The sequence below is a fragment of the Sarcophilus harrisii genome, chromosome 1, assembly GCF_902635505.1.
Source record: "Sarcophilus harrisii chromosome 1, mSarHar1.11, whole genome shotgun sequence".
NCBI classification, from domain to species: Eukaryota; Metazoa; Chordata; class Mammalia; order Dasyuromorphia; family Dasyuridae; genus Sarcophilus; species Sarcophilus harrisii.
The window spans coordinates 54396717-54419452 of NC_045426.1; the positions used below are offsets into that span (position 1 = coordinate 54396717).

The following is a 22736-nucleotide window of genomic DNA, read 5'->3' on the forward strand; positions in this document are numbered from 1 at the left end:
AATACTTGTTATTTAACAATTGATAAAATCTCATAAAGATATTTTGCATTTATCCCCATTTTATGGATTGAAAAGAGTGAGGTCCAACCCCTCTCAGTGCCACAAGAATGTGATTACCAATCTAAGTCAAATGAAGCCATCTAACTTTTTCCCAATGACCTTGGACAGTGTTTCTGTCTCAGTTTTGTAGAGGTTTGTTTTTACCTTTCCAAGGTGACATGAATCATTTTTCTGAACATAAAAATCACGTCATATTTATTTTCATCATTATCACTTACATAAGCATTTATTAAGTGCCTATTGTATACCAGGTACTGTGCTAATCACTGATGCTACACAGAAAGCCCCAAATGCTTCTCTTCAGGGGCTTACAAAGGAATGGGGGAGAATTGTCACTATTCATCTCACCACTGGGTCTCTCAATGATGCTGATGACAATAATAATTGCTAGCATTTACATGGCATTTTAAGATTTACAAATCACATTATATGTTATCTCGTTTGATCCTCACAACTATCTTGAGAGACAGCTATTGTTGTTATCTCTTTTATAAATGAGGAAACTGAAGCAGAAGGAGATCAGGGTCATACAATCAGATGTGCTCCAAAGATAATTTGAATTCTGGTTTTCCTGATTCTAAGTTCACCATGCTATTCATTGTACCACCTAGTCAACTCTGAATTGTTTTGACTACAGCAATTCCAAAAACCTGAAGGATTCTAAACCTTGCCATCTGTGATCCCTCCACAACAATAAAATTGTGGGTTTTTTTTAAACTAATAATGATAATGGCGCAACAGCCCTGTATTATTCCTGTATTTCCATTTTGCTGATAAGGAAACTGAGACTAAGAATTGTCAAATGATTTGCTCAAATCCATGAAGGCCAAAAGTGATAGAGCTTGTAGCTGAAACTAAATTGTTTCACTCGAAACTACACTGACTCTTTCCTCTGAACCACAATGTCTACTTTCTTGCTGATTTCCAGGGACAGTGTCTGACCTGAACCCAGATCTTCAGACTTAAAGCATGGTGTGATTTCCCCTAGACCAAGCTGCCTCTTTAAGGACAAATGAAAGCTTTGTTTGAAGGTTCCCTACATCAACACCCTAGGAGAGGGCACAGGCAGGGTTTCCATCCCGCCAGGGTAGCAGTACGATAAATGTTCTCCTGATGTGCTTTTCTTATTAGCTCCTTTTCTATAAATTTTATTACATTTAATTAAAAATTATTGGTATAAAACTACTGCAGATGGTCCTTTTTTTTTAGTCTGAAAATTAAAAAGTGAATCTTCTCATCAGTCAATTTCAATGAGCAGTGTAATCACGCACATTAGGAGGTGATCGAGGCGAGATGGTAATAATTTCTATTGCATTTTCTAGCTCCATTTGCTGAAACTTAATGAAACTTCTGTGCGGATTCATTTGTCAAAAGAAATGTATATGGATAAATATATATTTATAATAATAAGCGGGCTTTTGGCCTCTGGGCAGATAGTAACGCCAAAGGGCTGAACAGAGACACTGAATGTATCCTCATTGAAGCGACATCGTCCCCAGGACAGATGGAATTAGTCAGCAGGAGTTTGACATAAAAACATACAGGACATAGAAATAGGCACATTAATCAATGAGACTGTAAGTTATCTTCATTTGAGGAGGTCACACATAATGAGAGGCAGCATGGGGCCATGGGGAGAGTGCTGGACTTGAAATCAGAAGCTCTGGGTTTGAATCTCAGCCTTGCTACTTAACTGTGTGCCTGACTTTGTGCAAATCACTACCTTCTGAGGCAGTTCATCTAAGGGACATTTGAGCTCCAACATTTTGTGGTTCCATAGTTCTAACACTTATCAGCAAACAACAAAGTTAGACTGCTATAAAAACATTTTAGAGAAAAAAAGCAACTTTCAAATACTCAAGAACTCTGATCAATATAGTGACCGACCACAATTCCAGAAGACCAGTGAGGAAGCATGCTGCTCATTTTCTGCCAGAAACGTGATGGACTCAAGATGGAAAACGCAGTGGAAAAACCAATGTGAGAATTTGTTTTGCCTCATTATGAGTATTTGTTATAATGGTATGATTTTTCTTTTTTTTCTAAAGGTGGGGGTATAGAAAGGAAAAATAGCTGGTAAGAGAGCTGTTACCCAGAAAAGAAAAGAAAAGAAAAGAGGGCCATGGCAATATTTTTTAAAGAGGTAAACATAAGAGAACAGAAAGTCAAAAGCAATCACAGATAATCAGGACAGCTTTGAAAGTTACATGTGAAATTTATCAGATTCTTAAAAACAAAGTAAATTGTACAGAATAGAGATCCAGTTTCATGTTCAGCTTCTTTTTCTATTCTATTGTGTATCTGAGAGTGCTCTTTTCAGGCAGTTTTGGTTAATCATCAAAATAGAGAAAACATAAAATTAGCTTCAGGAATAAAAGTACAAACACAAACAAACTGATCATTTTGCCAGATACAAGAAATACTATTTCTATGTATTAAGTTCCAGTGAGACTAATAGTCATCAGTTAAGAAACGAAACCTCTTGATAGGCTGCAAATAGAATAATATCAAAACAAATAAAGTCACTGGGTCTATTCAAGACACAGAGTACTTGGACTGGAAATGGTAATCATTAAAGTAGAGCTAATTCCTGTTTATCCAGAGACTAAGTAATAAAAATGTCTGTTTCCCTATTGTAGTCCAAGGAGACCAATGACAAGTAAGTAATCTATGATTTAGGCTACAGTAACTTATTTTTCCCCTTTGTGTCTCCCTCTCCATAAACATATATATATGAATTATAAATACACACATATATGCATATATATACACACACATACACACACACACATACACACACACACACACACACACATATATATATATATATATATATATATATATATATGTATGTATACACACATTTCTCAGAATCTCTTCTCTTAGGGTCAGCACCTATTTTACCTAGTTTCCTCCACAATCTCCTTTTTCACTTATGGTCTTGTGCAGTTAAGAACTTAGGCACAGAATAAGCATCCTGTGGTTTTTCTTTTTTCCAAAGGTGAGGAAATAGAAAGGAAAAATAGCTGGTAAGAGAGCTGAAGTACCTAGAAGTGTCTTCTGAATCATCACAAAATGATTAAATTACATTCACCATAGGTTTTGTTCCAGGTCTAAATCCTACTGCAGGCAAATGAGGAATTCTAGTGAATCCTTTCTGTTTGGCTAACTGCAAATGACTATACATTCTTTATATGATTTAGCACTTTGAATATATTTAGAATATGGAATCAGGAAGCTGGGTTGTTAGGGAAGGAAGACACTGGCAATTGGGGGGGATCAAGAAAGACTTCATGCAGAAGCTGCATCTTTAAGGAAATGCTTGTGATGAATGATTATATAACTAGTCCAGATATTCTATGAGGCAGAGGTGAGGAGGATGTCCATTCCAGGCACTGAGAATAGCAAAGGCACAGAGATGGGAGACCAAATCTCATATGTAAGGAACAGAGAGAATTCCAGTTTGGTAGGACCATGGAATGCATCAGAGAATGCCCAATGAGCAACCACCAATAATAATTGTTACCAAAAGGCAGATAAGGGCAAGAGTCTTGGGACTGGCAGAACTCCCCTTGACCAGCTTCAGAGATATCATCCAGCAAAGCAGCTCTTATGAAGAAGGCACCAACCATTGTCACCAACTAACTGAAAATAATTGACATGCACAGAGCAGGTAGACTAGCCTAGCTGATAAGTGGGGAGACCTAGGAGAGAGAGAGAAGGCAGGAGGTCCTAGGTCAGTCAATCCAGTATCACCACCATACCTTGACCACCATCTTCCCCAGGATTCTGAGTCCAAGAGCCCTTGACTTAGCCATGCTTCCAGCCTAGTGCCTATGGCCCTCATCCTGTGACTAACTCCTATGGAAGTGTAGCCAGCAAGTGCTCCTAGAGCCACATCTATTGAAGATGTAGAAAAAAATGGCATTTGGCAGTACAAAATGATTCATCAACAGGAATTGACATAGATTTGTCAATGGAAAAAACGTCAAAGAAGAGGCATTAGCATCTAAGGACCCAGGACTTTTTCATCTGATGATTCTGAATCATTTCAAATGGGCTGTCTCCTCCATTAGGATGTAAGCTTCTTGAGAACAGGAACTGTCTTTGTGTCCTGCGTTTCAAAGGCTCAGCATAGTGATTTGTGCATAGTTAGCACTTTAATTCAACTTGGGAAAGGTTTTGGAAACCAAACAGGGTTATTTTTCTTTGATTAGAGTAGTCATAGGGATGCTGAAATACCTGCATCAGACCTGACCTTGGGAGAAAGCTGAAACTTAGCCCCATTCCTAAGAAATGGCAGGTGTTCTTTGGAAGTGCACAAGCATGGCCAAGTCACAACGCTTCGGGTGTTGTGATAGACTTAAAATTCCCCTAATGTTTCCCCAACAGATGGCAGTCTATGGACCACATCTCTTTTCAGGGCATGGTCATTGAACTGGCTTCAGACGGCAGCATTCTGTCAATGAAGGATCATTGGATTCTCTCATTAGCATGTTTCAGGAGGGCTCAAGAAAAGCTGCTAATGTGCTTTACTCCAACAGACTAGTCTGTTTGATGAACAGATCAGAGAAACATCATGGATCAAAGTGTACTCGACTTCTGTCAAGCCTTTGGACAAAGCCTCTCAGGATGACCTTGGGAATAAGACAGAGAAAGGGAGACTGGGCAATGACATGGTTAGATGACTTCAGCCCGGTGTCTAGACTGAAGTGGAAGGCATATTGAAGCTGTAGCCAGAATGCCTGGCCATTAAATTAAACCGGCTCTGCTATTACTAGCTGTAGCTAAGGGGTAAGTCATCTGACCTCTCCGAGTCTCGGTTTGCCCAGATATATAATGAATATAAAATGAAAAAAATGAGCTGGTTAATTCTTAAGTGCCCTCCTAGCTAAAGGGAATCCTAAAGTCCTATCATGGCCCCATGTCAACCAGGAGGAAGTTTCTCTTCAATGTTATTGTCACAAGGACTCTATCTCATGATCTCTTCTGTTGTCTTCCAGAATAAAGTGCAAACACTAAACTGGGCATTTAAAACATTCCACAATCTGGCCTGCTGGTGATTCCCTACACAATCCATCTATCTTAATCCTGCGATACATTTCTTCTTCACTTCTGCCTCATGAAATCCTTAGCTTCTTTCACAGCACAACTCAGATAAGAATGCCCGGATGAGATCATTCCCCCTAGTTATTAGCACTATATCCCTCTTGAAATTATTGCAATCACTATTCTAAATAACAAAATTATTCTAAATCATAGGGAAGAGAAGGAAACAAGCATTTTAAAATTCTTCTATGTGCCAGAGACTATACCAATAAGCACTTAACAAATATTATCTCATTTGATTCTCACAATAACCCATGGAAATAAATTTTATTCTTATCCATATTTTACAGTTAAGGAAAATGAAGCAGACAGAGGTAAGATGACTTGTCTAGGATCACACAACGAATAAGTGTCTGAGTCCAGATTTGAACTCAGAAAGACGAGTCTTCCTAACTCCACTCTATCTACTGCAGTGCCACCTAGCTGCCACCTAAGGAGTTGGCCTGAGTCAGACCAAATATAGGGGTTGATATTTTTCCAACCTTATTTTCCATCACTCCCTTGACGTGCATTCATATAAGCCATCTATGGAAATGCTCCCCCCTCATGACTCTTCAAGGTTTAACTCAGCTTCTTATATTTTCAAGAAGTTTTCCCTGGACCCGTCAGCGATTGGTACTTTCCCCTTTCTCAAATTATTTTGTGTTTTTACCTGGTCATGTTGTATTCTTCCAGGGAATGGAAGCAGCTTGAGGGCAGAAACTCTGATTTTTTGGTCCGGGTATCATCAGTGTCTAATGTATTGTAACTCATGCACGATAGGCCTGTAATATGTACCTGTTGTTTCTGTTTTTGGTCTTAGATTCTGTCTTTTTAGGAGGGATGCTGACAGGCTGAAGCAAGGAAGGTGACCAGGAGGAATAAAAACTTTAGAAACCATAGCATAGAACTTAGCAATCAAGGAAACTAAGGATATTTAGTCTGGGAAGAAAGAGCTACAAGAGGATATGATCATTTATTCAAATTTTAAAGGCTGTTATGTGGAAAGTATTAGACTCAGTTTGTTTATCCCCTGAGGGAAGAACCAGAGGAAGCAAATGTTGACTGAAAGTGAGACAGATATCAGTTTGATACCCTAACAGCCCAAAAAGTGCAAAAGTGGAAAGAGCATATGGGAAGTTAAGGAGTTCCCCATCATTTGGGATGTTTGAAAAGCCTGCATGACCATTTGTTGGAGATTTTGTTTCAAGGATTTATGATAAGGGCAGGGATTGAATATGATGGCCACTGGCATGTAGTCATATTATTCATAGAACTATAGGCTTTTTAGGGCAGGAAGAGAGCCATTCCAGACTTTTCTGTCTCAAAACAGATTCCTTATCAGCCTTCCCTGTCCCTCTACTTTCTTTCTTTTTTTTTTTTTCTTTTTTATTTGCTGAGGCATTTGGAGTTAAGTGACTTGCTCAGGGTCACACAGCTAGGAAGTATTAGGTGTCTGAAGCCTGACTTCAGGCACTGTCTCTCTACTTTCTTTCTGGTCCACAGACCTCCCTTACTTTCTGATTGTTAATCATGGATATCTCAGTCTCAAGAACAATTTGTTATAGTGGAAAGAGTCTTGTATTTGGAGTCAGAAGACCTGAGTTCAAATTCCATCTCTGTCACATACTTTCTGTAATATTTTAGAAAAATCATTTTACTTTTATAAGTCTCAGTTTCTTTGTAAGTAAAATCAAAAGGCTGGATTTTATGTTCACGAAAGTCTTTTTTTAGCTAAAGATCTACGAGTCTGGGATCCCACGGGAATCTTCCTCACTTAATCTGTCTGGTCTTTGTTGGCATGTCAGCAAGGCTTTACAATAATAACTCATTAATTCAAATTACATTTATTGGTGTGTGTGGTGATTCTGATAAGTAATAGGCTAGGATTGTTAGGTACTTCAGGTCTGTGGGATAATCTCTCATTATTTATAATGGCTGAAAGAATAAAAGAACCTTGAAAAGAGAAGTTAGGGTTGGAGGTATGATCATTAGCTTCAGTTACTAGCTTTAATTATGATTTGAGCTATCAAAGACTTTTGGAACACCCTGTAATGGGGAACTAACAAGTGAAAGGGGGAAAAGACTTGTTCTATGTATCTTCCAAGGGTAAAACTAGAACCAGGGTGGGAGTACTTCTAGGAGGGAAGGGTGAATTTTAGAGAAATGGACTTTGTAACACTGAAAGCTGCCCAAAACAGAATAGGCTGCTTTGTGTGGCAGTGAGCTGTGAGAGACAGGATAGCAAAGACAGCCCTAGACTTGGGGTCATTGACCTTAAGTTCAAATCCTGCCTCAGTTTCCCTATCTGTAAAATGTGGTGATTTGATCGACTTCCTGCTGTAAATCTACAATCTGACAAGATTCTTAATAGCTGGGACAATGAATAAGAGTGTTGGATTTGGAGGCAAAAAGACCTGAGTTCAAATCCATCCGCAGATACTTATTAGTTGTGTGACTCTGGGCAAATCACTTAAATCTGTTTGCAGTTTCCTATAAAATAGAGATGATAACAAAAGTACCTACCTCCCAGGGTTGTTGTGAATATCAAATGAAATAAGACATGTACAGAACTTTGCAAACCTTATAGCACTATACGATTGCTAGCTAGTATTATTGTTATTATTATTATCATTATTGTTGTCATGATTGTTATCATTATTGTTGTTGTTTGAGGTTGTTCAAGCAGAGGTTAGATTCTTGTTTTGGTTAATAGATTAGGCTAGTTATTTCCCATATATTCTCTAAGAACACACACATATATATATATATATATATATATATATATATATATATATATGTTTCTATATACAGGTATGTATATATACATACATATATAGGGGTTTTTCTTTTCCTTTTTTAAAAACTGTAGTGAAATATATAATGATCCTATTAATTTGGGCCCTTTTAGCTATTACTAATGATGAGCAGTAGTGCCTGATTTCACTGTTCCTTTACTCTGGGCAATACCTGTAAGCATCTTCCAAACTAAAATCTAGTTTCTCTAAACTAGGCTGAAGTTTACCTTTGTTCTATAAATCGCTTTGTCACCAAAGAGGCAAATTAACAGTGTTTTGGAGATTAGGGGATTGGAAGGAGCAACTGTGAAGGGGAGCTCTGAGAGGGGCAGTGGGATATTTAAAACACTCAAGAGAACAAGTTCTCTCAAAGCACTCAAGGATCCCTTTACCAACCAGTAATTCCTAACAGCTAATTGCAAATCATTCTTATCTATTCATTACTGCAGGTCCCCTAAGAATATCCACTTGGCAATACTTCATTAACTTGAGTTACTGGATATAAGTGAAAGTGACCAGACTGCATTTCTTTTAAAATCTTCAATAATTCAGGCTCTTTATTAATCCAAACATTTAGTGAGGTTTAACTGTACCTCCTTCAGATCTTGTCTACACAGCACAAATTAAGTGGAGATTTCAATTGTCTGGCTAGGTTAATGGATAAAAATATTTATTGGAGAGTGGGAGGCTGAAATATTCAGTTTGACAAGCTTAACTTCTGTTATTGATAACTTTGACATCTCCAACTCACTTTAACGCAAATGAATAATGAATCAGGTCCAAATGTACCACTTAACCCCTTACGTTTATTAAAAATTTAGCTTATGGCACCTTAGATTTTCCATAATATAAAATTCTTTTAAATAAGTAAAACTTTTTTTCTGCCTCTAAAACCATCCAAGATCTGCTTGTTTTCCTGTGTATATCTATGCAATAAAAATGTATGTCTTAATTTAGAGTATTTATTTCAGTAAGTGGGGAAAGATTGTTAGTTTAGAATAATTCTAGAGACTTATCATTCCTTTCAAAGTCAAATGCCAAATCCCTCTCTGGTATAAATCAGATCAGTTTCCCAAGACAACTTAAAGGTAAGCAGAGAGACAAAAGGCTTTACAGTACCTTTCTGTTTCCTGATCTGTGGTCTGCTGCTTGTTCTCAAAGGCATTAAAACTACTCATGTCCACATAGCCATCGTTCTCATTTGCTGTTGACAGTGCTCTGCTGGGATCTTCAAAAAGCTTGGTAAATGTTCCAGCCCTCGCAGGTCTCCGAGGAGGGATTTGGATGTTTTCATAATCCGAGTTCATTGCTGGGATGTTCTCATAATCCGAAGTGTCTGCGTTGGGAAATGATATGGACCTTGGCTTTGTCAAAGGAAGGGGCAGGAAAGGAGGCCGGGAGCGGTCTTCGAATGACTCCACTCTGGACACACTCCGGCTGAATTGGGCCCCTTTCTTCTTCATGTCTCTGTAAAAGATGATGGAGGAGGGAGAGTCTGAAGCTCGGAGCTTCCCCGATCTAGACTTAAACTGAGGAGAATTACTGAGGCTCCTCCTGTCGATTTCTAGCACCCTCGAAGGTCCGTGGTAACTGGATTCTGAAGAGGATCTCGAAGAAGAAACATTGACATCCACATGGACTTTGTTCTCTGTCCTTTTTTTGAACGTCAGGGCTAGGAACTTCTTAAATGATGATTTTTTCTTCTTTGTATATTTATCAGGAGAATCATTGTCAATCAGAAGGGAAGGGGAACTCTTTGTAATTGGCTTTTTTGTGATGCAGGCCAGGTCAAAAGGAGGTGGGATATCCACAACAGAAGAGGGGGTAGACATGCCGCTAGAAGAAAGATGGCTTCTTTGGGAGAAGCTCCCCGAGGACCCAATAACACAAGGCAAAGAAAGATTATCCTCTTTCCTTTTTATCCTACCGTCATCCAACATAGATTCTTCCAACTCTCTATACAAGGAAACAGGAAGATCTCGACCTTCCACAGAGAAAGACCTAGGATATAAGATAAAGCTTCTAGGCTTGGCTGGCAAGGCTCTGTTGAGTTCTAGTGGTTTCCCTTCCATTGGCAGCCGAATCTTGTTTCCTTCTTGCCTGCTGTCCTTGGTTAGTAAGTCAGTCTCTGGCCCTGTTTCTTCAGGAACGGTTTCCGGGACATAGCCAGGCACTTTCCCGGAGTGAGACCGGGCCCTTGTGACAATGTTTTTCCGATCCATGGTAATCAGGCCATTGTCAGCATTAGCATCAGCATTAATTTCTTCTTTAGTGCTACAGCTGCCCTGAATGCCTTCTTCTCCTTTTGATTCAGAGTATCCCCTTCCTCCTGAAAAAGTATTCTCATCCCGGTGGATCAGGCTGACTCCCATCACGTAGGGGTCAATGAGGGAATCATCTACTGTTTCATCATCAGGGGTTTCCTCTGGCACAATGACTACTTCAGGAACCTCTGGAGATCCATTTTGATTATTTACAAGTCCAGTCACAGAAGCCTGCTCATCATCTTGCATCTGCTCTGGGAGAGTCACACCATCTGCAGCAACATCATCTGCTTCTCCTCTCATTTCAATTCTACTTCCAGTAACAAGAAACCCCAATGATGTTAACCCCAAGTCTCCCTCTGGTCCAGATTCTGAGTCTTTCACTGATTCAGGAGGAGGATAATAGCTGTCACTGCAAAAAGATGTGCTTTCAGTTGGTAGAAATGCAAACGAACTTCCTGCAAGAGAACCCAAAAGTTCATCACCACCTTCACTTTCAAAAGGAATGATCTGGCAGTTCTCATCAGCAACTTCATCCTTCAGCACATCTTCGGCATCTGGAGGGTCTTCTACCTCACCCTGAATGGCTGCTTCCTCTTCTTCTTGGTCATCTTTTGCTTCAACATCTTGATCACCATTGGCTACAGTGTCTTCATTTTCCCTCTCTGTGATTTCAGGTTCTTCTCCAGCTAAGCCAGTTTCACTGAGATCATTGCAGGGTTGTAAGCCTTCGCTGCACCCATTTTCAGCTTCATCTCCTTCTCCCTCAGCTTCTTCTTCAGCAGGGGAAATATCGGAACCACCACAACAATCTGACAAAATTGGTTCTGCAAACTCTTCACTGTTGGCATTCCCAACATCCAATGATTCTTCAGGGTCCCCTGGCTGCTCACCATTGGCCTCTGGCTCATCTGAAGCTATATGGGTTAAAACAATATCTCTGCAGTCCTCTCTACTGGAACAGATCCTCTTCCTTTCCAAATTGTATCCACTTTGGTTCTCTATCAGGCTGTCCCCTTCCTTGCTCATGAAAAGCTGCTCCTTTTCACCTGGGTCATTTTCACAGTCTGTGTCCTCCCCAGGGTTTTCATTCATGGGATCTTGGGTCTCAGTCCCTGGGGACCCTAGTAAAGACTGGTCAGTCCTTTCACTGTCCCCACCTTGTGGCAGTTCATTTGAATCATCTACTCGCTCAGTGGAGTTTAAGGAGTCCTCTTCTGCCTTTGTCTCAAAGCTGCTGGAGCAGTTGCTGGAACAGGGGTCTTCTGTCTCAGTTTCTTCCTCCCTGGCTGCTGGCAAAGATGACAACTTCTCGTTCTCTGCACAATAAGACTCCTGCTCCTGCTCCGATACTTTGTAGTCTCTCTTAGTCAACTGAGTTTCAGTGAGTAAGATATATTCATCATCAGCTTCTGATTCTGAGCATTCAGGGTTGGACTGATTCCCTTCATACAGCTCTCCATCTGAACAGATCAATTTCCCATTGCTGCATTTGTTGAAGGTGTTGTTCATGTACACGCGAGTTTTCCCCCTGTTGGTAGTGGCCAACTTGGGTTTGGGAGCGATAGGTGGTTTGGGCCCTCTGGACATAGAGTTGGGACTATGAAGAATATCTGAGCGGGGGGACGGAGGAAACTTGGGGATGGTTACTGGTGTACAGTGACCAGCAGTCTTGGGCTTTGGTGCTAATGGTGGTTTTGGTGAATCTAAAAAGAGGAAGAAACAGAGGAAGTTAAAACACATACATACAATTTCCTGCCATTTATACTCTAAAAAAATGCCTCTCAAGAGAGGTAGTAGAGCTCATTAGAGCCGTCTATGAGGCAACTTGGTTCAGTGGGAAGATTGCTGGACTGGAAACCTCATGCGGTAGTGGAAAGACCTCTACATTTGGAGTCAAAGGAACTTGGTTACCTTGTCTTTGGCACCCGTGTGGCTTTAGTGATAGCAGTTTGGACATGTGGGAAAAATGGTGGATCTAAGAAGTCTGCAGATTTGGGTTCAAATTCCAACTTTATCATTTATTACTTGTGTAGCTATGGGCAATCAATTAATCAACAAACTTTTATTTTGCATATACTATGTTTTTAGTAGTATTTTATCTTTCCAAATGTATGTAAGGATAATTTTCTACATTCATTTTTGTAAAACTTTGTATTCCAAATTTTTCTCCCTCTCTCCTTTATTTCTCCCTCTCTCCTTTATTTCTCCTTTCCCCAAGACAGCAAGCAATCTGATATAGGTTAATTATTACCCATACTATGTAATAGGTGCTACATAAAAGTTACAAAAATGATAATGAAGCAATCTCTATTCTCAAGGTAATTACATTTTAGAGGGAAAAATAAGATGCAGGACAGATTTATGGTGACTTTTTTGGGGAGGGACACTAGCAATTTGATGGGAGGGATTAGAAAGCCCACATCAGGCAGAAGTTGGCATTCGAGTAGACTTGATGTAAACTAGAGGTTCCCAGAGGTAGAGATGAGGAGAAGCATGTTCTAGGTATGGGGGATGGATGCCTGATGATAAAACATGAAAATGAGAGGTAGAGCTTCAAGGTTGTGAAAAAAAGCCAAAAGGCAAGTTTCATTGGATCAAGTATATGTGCAGGGAATGGCGATGTAATACTTCAGGAAATGTAGGAGGAGGCAGATTGTGAAAAGCTATAAATGTCAAAAGAAGACTTCACAGCTGATGCTGAAGATAATAGAGAGCCAGGGGTAACACGGCAAGTTATTTCCCTGGACCTTATTTTCTTTCCTACATAATAAGGAGGTTGGATCAGGCATGCTTTCCAGATATAAGACTCTATGATACTAAGTCAATACCTCTTAGTCGTTATCTACAAATTATTTATAAAATGAAGAATTTGAATTTTGTCCCAACTCTACAGTCATAGCATCATGCATTTAGAGCTGGTAGAGACATTAGAGGCTATTTAATCCAACTCTCTTGTTTTATAGATAAAGAAACCAAGGCAAAGAAAGGTGGAATGATTTATAGCAAGTATCTGAGAGAAGATTTAAACCCATTGTCTTAGTTATTATGCAATGATGGTTCAGAGTCCTTCGTGGAAGACAGATATTTGGATTCTAATCATGATTCTATTACTAACTTGCTGGGCGATCTTGAGACTTTTGGTCTCGTGTTTTTCTTCCATTCAAAACAAAACAGATTTGATGATCTCAAGAGTCCTTTTCAGTTCTGACATTCTACAATGCAATGAGAGACATCCAAAGACAAGACTTGTAGCCTGGCAAACACTGCTACTGGCCATGACTTATGTTGGAACCGAAGTGTAGGATCCCTCTACCTGGAATTCAGGAGTGGAAACCCAATACCAAAAATAGGACTTGGCTCCTAAACAAAGGCAATATAAGGTGTCCCAAAAGTCTGAGTGCCATTGAAAACCCAGCAGCTCATTTATACATATATTCAGTGGATAATCATTCCCTAAGCCCCATCCTGGGTGCATACACAGCACTTGGTTGGGTGCAGGGGAGAAGCAAAAGGAAAGATCACAGTCTTTCCCATTGTGGGAGCCTACAGGTTATAGTAACTGAGAAAATAAGATTCCTGTGGTGTGAAGGAGCCAGGAAACCATCAGTTCCAAAGCAAAAGCTTATAAAAAGTTCCAGGATACCCCTGACTCACTAAGTCTCATGTAGACTTGATATTCCATGATTTTGATCAGGGAAGATTCCTAGAGAAACTGAAACTTGAAAGCTGGGGAAAATTGGAATTCATGAGGAGGAAAGAGGAGGGTTATTTAATTTCTGGACAGTGTTCAGTGCTTGCCTTTTCTAATGGTAACAAGACTGGAAGTAAATTCTTTACATGGGGAAACGCAGCCATGCACAGGTTCCCTTTGTAATTAAAACTCTCTGTCCAGCCAAGTCTCTTACTTAGGAGAGGGACTCAAATCGCAGGACTTCAGGCACCATCCAATCCAACCTTAACTTAAATAACAATCTGCTCTGGGATATATGGAGAGTGAGTCTCCCTCCAGGCCCAGCCCAGGATTGTGAGATGGGCTTGGGTCAGCTTGCGTCTAGATGACTTTTAGATACCGCATTAATTCAGACTTTGGAGATTCTTCTGAAAAAAGGCTGCCCTGTTGGGAGTTGTTCCCCTAAGAGAAGTGGATAAGACAATGCCAAAAGTATGAGATGTTCTGGACAAAAAGCCTCTCCCTCTTGGCAAAACCCCACTCTTTTATATTCATAGGATAAAGATCTGGAAACAAATATACAAATGTTTTCTATACTAATGTTATCCCTCTTCCCGCTCAATTTGAAAAGAACAGTAGAACTTCACTCTCTGTTAGGGTCTCCCTCCTTTGCCAAGTGTGGGATTTCCTTGGTTATCAAAGGATGGGAGAATGAACTGTGATGGGGGAAAAGTTTCATTTGTGTCATAAAAGTAAACATCAGACCAAATAATGAAACATGGAAAGAGTTCCCTGAAGCCAGACCTGGCTTAGGGAGCAGCTCTCAGGGAAGAAAGTGGCTTCATGGGAACAGAGAAATGCCCAAGGAGAAAATACTTCCCAGGGAATGGTTGATATCTCATCCAGAACAGCCCCAGATGGAGCTCAGCCACTGGGGCCAAGAATCTGAGTCACTCTCTACACAATTAGAACTAAGTAGAATGCTCGTTCAAGACAGTATCCATCTGATAGGCAGGTCATGGACTCCACTGTCCTACTTTTAATAATAGAAGATAAAAAAGTTCCTTCCTTGAGAGCAGGAACTGTTTTTGTTTATACTTTGCATCTCTACAAATACTGACTGGTACATATTAAGAGCTTAATAAGTGCCTTTTAAAGGAAGGAAACAAGTAGTTATTAAGCACCTACTATGTGATAGACTGTACGCTAAATACTTTACAAATATGATCTCAAAACATATCTGGGAGGTAGGTGTTCATATTAACTCCATATTGCAATCGATGAAACTAGACAGGCTAGTAAGAGTCTGAGATCAAATTTGAACTCAGTTCTTCCTGACTCACAACTCAGAACTCAATCCACTGGGTCAGCCACCTGCCTTGTTGATTGATTAATTGGTTGATTGCTGTGTCATAAAGGACAAGAGGAGAAAGTTTTGTAAAGCAGGATATGAACAATATATCAGAGGCCACCAAGAGGTTAAGGAGACTGAAACTGCTGACAACTAGAGCTACCCTTTTGTACTCTGTGCCAAGAGAAGACATGCTAATGGCAGGAAACATAGATTAGCTAGTGGAGATCCCCCCATTACCTTCCATTTTCTATATTCTTTTTGATAGATAAAGACCCCTCATACCTCCACTTTACTATGAGAAGCCATAGACAAAAGTGGAACAGGAAGGGTTGTCATGAATGGACTGCAACATGCATCACTGAAGGGAATATATACATTAAGAAGTACCAGACTTTAAGAATATCTCAAAAAAAAAAAAAAAAACCAAGCAAATTTTGGCATCAATTGACAAATATGTGGTCATTCTAATATTATTAATGAGCTCAATTAGACACTGGAGTATTTGTTCTTTTAAAGAACACATGCAAACCCTAACCAGCTACCAGGAGAAAAGAGGTTATTTATGAGAGGTTCCAGGATGTTCAAAAGTCTTGATTTCCTCATCGGTAAAATAGCAGGGTTGGAATAGGCCTCCAGACCATGGCCTCTGACTCTAGCTGTCCTATAATGTCACTCCATCTCTTAGCTCTAAGGCATCTTCTCTGCCTAGAATATTCTCCCTCCTCATTTGTGCTTCTTGGTTTTCTTGCTTCCTTCAAGTCCCATTTAAATTCCCATCTTCTACAGGAAGTCTTTCCCAACCCTTCCTAATTCTAGCACCTTTCTCTATTAATTATTTCTTATTTACACGGTTTATAGTTTCTACACATTTGTTTGTTTATTGTTTCCCTCATTAGATTGTAAGCTCTTTGAGGGCAGGGGCAGCTTTTTGCTTCTTTTTGTATCCTCTGCACTCAGCACAATGACTGGCACATGGTGAACATATGCTTACTGATTGATTGAGGTGACTTTGGAGACCCTTACAAGTCTAAATCTCTCATTCTATGATTTTGCATTCTTTTGGCCTCTATTACCCAGATTAGTTGTCTGACTACAGAAAAGATTAGGTGGATATAATGCTTGGTACTTGATGCCCAAATTGTCAGCCAGTTTAGTGAGGGAGAATGAGAGAGAGCCAATTAATGAAGAGACAACCAGGTCAGTTGTCTGTGTCTTCTAAGACAAAGCCTTGGCAACAATCTCATCGCTGTAAATATACAATAATGCTAGACAACATTTTTGCCAAATTAAACTTAGTCCTTGGCAGAAGAATTCATTTAGCGCCTGCATTTTTTCATCTATAGCCTTGCTCTCCAGAAGTATCCTTCACTTGGTACAGTTTTACCAAATGATTAATGAGGAACAATCCCTTGGGATATCCTGAAAAGGAACAAAGGACAACTGGGGGGAGTTGGGCTGACTGCCATGCAGGTCAGCATCAACCAGTCTTACCTCAGCAGGAAGGAACTTGGTCATGGCTTTTGGCCAGGTAAGTAGTTCTCTGTGACAGAGGTCTTTAAGTAACGCCTAGATGGCTACTTGTTGGGATATTGCATTAAGTAGCAGACTCCTGCCTCAAATAAAAGTAAATTGATTTTATAATATCCTCTTGTTTTGGAACAAAGGGGTAGAAAGAATGACTAGGTATTTGACCTAGAAGCAATGATTTTTTAACCCTTACTCTCCCAAATCTATGAGGATGAGCAACCTAAGGATTTTGGTCTTCATTAGTATAGCTTAAAACTTATATGCAGTGGGTCCTGGAAAATGTTCTCTTGGCTATGAAATATGAAATTTTTAAAGAAAAAAGAGCTTTGGTATCTCCACCAGCAAATCCAGGCCCTCTAATACATCTCCTCTTGACACAAAGGACAGGCTACTGTCTCTCTTCAACATTGAGATGATTCAAACCAGTTCCACTTGTTCAGTGATGAAGAGAGCCATCTAAACCCAGAGAGAGAACCATGAGAACAGTGTGGAACACAACATAACATTCTCAGTCTCTCCGTTGTTATCTGCTTGCATTTTGTTTTTTTCTCAGTTTTTCTTTTTTCTTCCTTCTTGATCTGATTTTTCTTGTGCAGCAAGAAAACTGTATTAATCTGTATACATATAGTGGATTTAACAGGTATTTCAACATATTTAACATGTATTGGACTAAGGAGAGGGTGGAGGGGAAGGAGGGGAAAATTTGGAATACAAGGCTTTTTGCAAAGATCAATGTTGGAAAAGTTACCCATGCATATGCTTTGTAAACAAAAAGCTTTAATAATAATAAAAAAGCACAGTCTGGACGAAAGCTTCTTAAACTATAGATGTGAAAAAATTTCTCAGATGAAAAGCGGTTGGGAGTGGAAAAAGCATTATTGCTCATATTTTGCCTCAGAAGACCTCCTCTCTTGAGTTTATGACAGTGTAATCAATCAATGGTTTATTAGCAACATGTTTATTAAGCTCTTACTATATTAGATTATAAGTTACTTAAGGGTAGGGACTACTTTTTACCTCTTTTTGTATTAGTGTCTAGCATATAGTAGACATTTAATAAAGCTTATTGAATTGAATGGGCAGCTAAATGGTATAGTGGATAGAACACTGGTCTTGAAATCAGGAAGACATCTTCCTGAGTTCAAATCTCACCTCAGACACTTAGTAACTGTGTCCCTGACAGGTCATTTAACCCTGTTGTATCTCAGTTTCTTCATCTACAAAATAATCTGGAAAAGGAAATGGCAACCCACGCCATTATCTTCATCAAGAAAAACCCAAATGGGGTCACAAACAGTTGGACACAACAGTTGAATTGAAATGTGTCAAAACTGTAAATGAAAAGGCCAAAAAATTTCATGTTTATCATTGGAAGATACACTACAATTCATTCAATTGTGTGGTCAACAGTTGAATTGAAATGTCTCATATGAAAAGAAAAGGCAAAAACATGTCATGTTTGTCATTGTGAGATACATTGATACATTGGGAGATTCGTCCAATTGTGGGGTCATTAGTTGACAAATTATTCTCTGGAAGCTAATAATTCTGCCCTCAAGAAGCTCACATTCTAAATAGAGGGACAACATGAAAGTAATTGTTATATACAAGATACAGTGAAATCTCTCTGGGGAAGGCACTAGCAACTGGTGGAGAAGAACCAGGAAAAGCCTCTTGTACAGATTAGGCACTAGAAGCACTGGGAATACAAAGAAAGCTCCTCTCTCCTTCCCCCCAAGTCTTGCTTTCAAGGAGCCATAATCTCATGCAAAGAAAAATGACAAAGAGGAAAGCAGTTTAGGTGGCACATAGGTCGTGTCCTCTGCACAGATGCATAACTGAAAAGAAAGGAGGTCTGATGTAATCAAAAAACTACTGAAATATTAGTGAGGTATTTGGTTTCTGATCTTCGCTCTGACGTTGACATGCTGTCTGTCCATTCATTTAATATCTCACTTTGATCTTCTATAAAGTGGGATAATAATACCATCTATGTCTACTTTGCAATTATGAGATAAAACATACGAAACACTTAGGAAAAAAGTTATAAATTCTTATAAAAGTGCAATATGTTTTTACATTAATGTATTTTAATATTTAATAAAAATGTATAGTAAATCATTACATAATCATCTGATATTTAATAAACAATAGTTTTTATATTTGTATAACATAAATATATCATATATACATGATATAATATGTAAATAATATATACAGTGTATGATTTAACATTTAATAAAAATAGTATTTTTATAAAACAATTTATTCACAACATATTAACATCCAGCCTAGATCTTCAGAAATCAAGCCTTGGAAGAACTCTGAAATTGTCACTTTGGGGTGGGCAGTGAAACTTTTCTACTTCTAGCCTTCCCACAATTTTTCACTTTCCAGTTCTTGCTCTGGGAATTGTAATCAAACTAACACAAAACTGTTACTTCTGGGAAGGGTGTGTCAATCAACTGCCCCATTGTTCCATTGACCATCCCCGTGACTTCCCAGAAAACAAAACAAAACACCCTTCTCTAGCCAACTTTCCCCAGAAGTTATTGCTTCCCCCTTTTTAGAGAGTAAACTCCTTGAAGGTAGGAGCCATCTAGCTTTTGTATCCCCAGAACCTATTTACATAATAAGTGTTTAATAAATGCCTTTCGTGCATTCTGTTATGATCTCAAAAATTTGGAAAAAGTTAAAAAAAAAAGATTGGGAGAAGTTAAGATAGATGTCATGAAGTTCACACATTTAAATGCCTAATTTCAACTCACAGAAGAAGCTAATGAAATTAATTGATCTATGAACAAGTATGTATTAACCACTTCTTATGTGCTAGGACACTGTGCTAAGGGCTAGAGAAGCAAAGAAAAGTAAAGACATAGTTCCTGAGCTCAAGGAGATTTCTAATTTAGGGATACACCATGCAGCCAACCATGTGTACCCAAGGTATAGTTTATTCATAGTTCTAATAAGTTCCATCATCTGGTTTCCCAGACTATTAGCAACAAATTAAAATAAAGGAAAAGGTTTTCTAAAGGAAGTTCTACATCATGAGGGAACAGCTAGCAACAAGAAAGGAGACAGGAAAAAAAATACCAAACAACTGTACAAAAATCGTTTACGAGACTTCAAAAAGCACAGGAATTCGAGACCAGTTAGTAAAGAAATGAACAACCAGTTGATGACGTCATTCCTCTCTCAGATGTCATTCCTCTCTCTGATCCCAGGGAACTTTTTGTTGTTGTTGTTCTGTGTTAATACACTCACCATGTAATGTTGTGGGCAGAGACAGTGGATAGAATGTGGGAGCTGGTGTTATACGAAGTCCAACCTGTCCCAAACACTTATAAGTTGTGTATGAGCCCCAATGAGACACTTTCTCAGTCTCAGTTTTCTTATCTGTAAAATGGAAATAGTAATAGTACCTATTTGAAGCTTGTTGAGAGGATCAAATAAAATATTATGTGTAAAGTTAGTTAGCCAAAAAGTATCTGTTAAAACACTTACTGTATGCCAGATAACGTATACAATGTTGGATATATACAGAAAGGCAAAAATGTTTCAATTTTATAGTTCACATTGTTTGTCTTAGGTTTCAAAAATGACCTGGTTTCCCAATCTATTAGCAACAGATTAAAATAAAGGAAGGTGATAACAAGTGATTTCTTGCCTTGTGCATGAATTATATTTAAGTGAGTTGTACAGTCATCAGTCTCCCTTTCTCTTCCAAAATCATCCAAGTGCAGTGGCAAAACCAAAGTCGGGATAACTGGTGATGGTCCCACTTGCAGTGGATGACCTTGCTGTTTCTGACGCCTGATTAAGCTCCAAGCGTCCCACAGCACCTGCTTCAGTGACCTTCCTGTTCCTCCAATGGAACAAATTATTCTCATCTGCCCATTTCACCGGGGGAAGTCTTCACATGCGTGGGGTAGACATCCCCCAACTCACTGATAGGTCTGTGCATTTCAGAAGGACGTGGTTATCACTAAAAATTAGCCAGGCTTCATCAAGAACAGATCATGCCAGACTAATCTTGTCCTATTTCTATTTAAACTGATAAATCAGAGGAATACATCGGACACAGTACATTTAGATATTTTTTAAACAAAGTATGTAACAGAACCTCTCATGGTCAAGATAGAGGGGTATGGGCTGAATCAATGTCACAGATCCCTGGGGCCATGTACTGACTTAAAGAATCACAACTGAATATTGCCTACATTGTATTTTTATTTATTTCACTTCATATTTCCCAATTACACTTAATGTAGCTTATACCACTCAGATTGAGTTAGATATCTTTGGGCTGGATTATAACTTGTAGGTGATTAGGTATTTAAGTAGATTTAATTTAATGACTAGATCCAGTAGCTGACATCATTTTAGGGGGAAGTTTTAAGTCAAGTTATCCTATCTTAATCCTATATTAGTGATTCTGGAGTAAAAGGATCTGGGTCCAAAGACTTTGAAAGGAAATTTAAAAATCAAGTTGTCCTATCTTAATCCTATATTAGTGATTCTGGAGTGAAAGGATCTGGGTCCAAAAACTTTGACACCTTTTTTAATAGCTTTTTATTTTCAAAATATATGTATAGTTTTCAACATTTACCCTTGCAAGATCTTGTGTTCCAGATTTTTCTCCCTCCTTTTCCTCCACTCTCTCCCCTAGATGGCAAGTGATCCAATATAGGTTAAACATGTGCAATTCTTCTCTATATATTTCCATAATTATCATGCTGCACAAGAAAATCAGATCAAAACAGGAAAAGAATGAGAAAGAAAACAAAAAGCAAGCAAACAACAAAAAAGGGGAAAATATTATGTTTTGATCCACATTCAGTCCCCATAGACCCCTCTCTAGATCCAGATGACTCTCTTTCCATCACAAGTCTATTGGAACTGGCCTGAATTTCATTGTTGAAAAGAGCTAAGTCCATCAGAGTTGATCATCACATAGTCTTGTTGCTGTGAACAATGTTCTCTTGGTTCTACTCACTTGACTTAGCATCAGTTCTGACACCTTCTTGGGCCGCAGTTTCTTCACCATTAAAATAAGTTTGAAATAGATGATTTCAAAGGCACATCTTGGCTCTGGCTCTGTGATTTTACATAGAAAGAGCCTGGGATATGGGGAGGAAAGTTTATGTTGCTGCAATTATAGGGAGTGGATGAATTATACTTTGAATGGAAGAAGGTAATACTCACATACATAACATTCAGGTAGGAGTTCATAGTCTAATGTGGGAAATGGTGTGTAAAATAATCCCAAAGGAGAAGGCATAAGCAGGTGGGGATAGAAAGCTGGATCTAAAGTCAGAAAGACTGGTGTTCAAAGACAGCCTCACACACTTAGCTTTAAGCCGTGTGACCCTGAACAAGCCAATTAACTCCTATCTGACTCAGTTTCCTTATCTGTAAAATGGGGATAATGATAGCATCTACTAGAATTATTGTATACAAATGAAATATTTGTAAAGTGTTTTGCAAATCTTTAAAGCACTATGTACATGTGTTATTGTTATTATTCTTTCTGTAGGAAAGACTTGTAAAGGGTGTAAAAGGTGGAATCCGAGCTGTCTTGAACTTTAAAAATCTATATAAATGTTAGCTATTTTCATACTTCTGTTTATCTCATCCTCTTACTAGACTACAAGCTCTCTAAAGACAGGAGTCAAGTGTCAAATATCTTTCCTATTGTATAGCACACTAGAAATTTAATAAATTTTTGTTGAATGGATTGATGAATATCCTCTGAGGGCGTCATCATATAGCAGTGCAGTGCAATTAATTGATGTTTGTAATGATAACTCTGAGTGAACAAGGAAAATCAACAGGATAGCAGCTGTGGTAGTAACATTTCAGGAAGATAAATATAATATTCAACATATTCTGTTTAAATTGGCAGAGAAGCATGATACATTATAAAAAGATTTCCATCCAAAACAGTTGAAATAGAGTTGTTTGGGTGTTTC

General features: G+C 38.8%; 1 protein-coding gene across 1 annotated transcript in view; it reads right to left on the bottom strand.

The window, feature by feature from the left end:
• FGD5 (FYVE, RhoGEF and PH domain containing 5) overlaps positions 1–22736 on the bottom strand; it is a 178475-nt gene that overhangs the window by 141019 nt on the left and 14720 nt on the right. Inside the window, exon 2 of the mRNA XM_003762464.4 lies at positions 9066–11916. Within this exon, the coding sequence (XP_003762512.2) occupies positions 9066–11916 (2851 nt within the window). The remainder of the gene's footprint in view (positions 1–9065; positions 11917–22736) is intronic.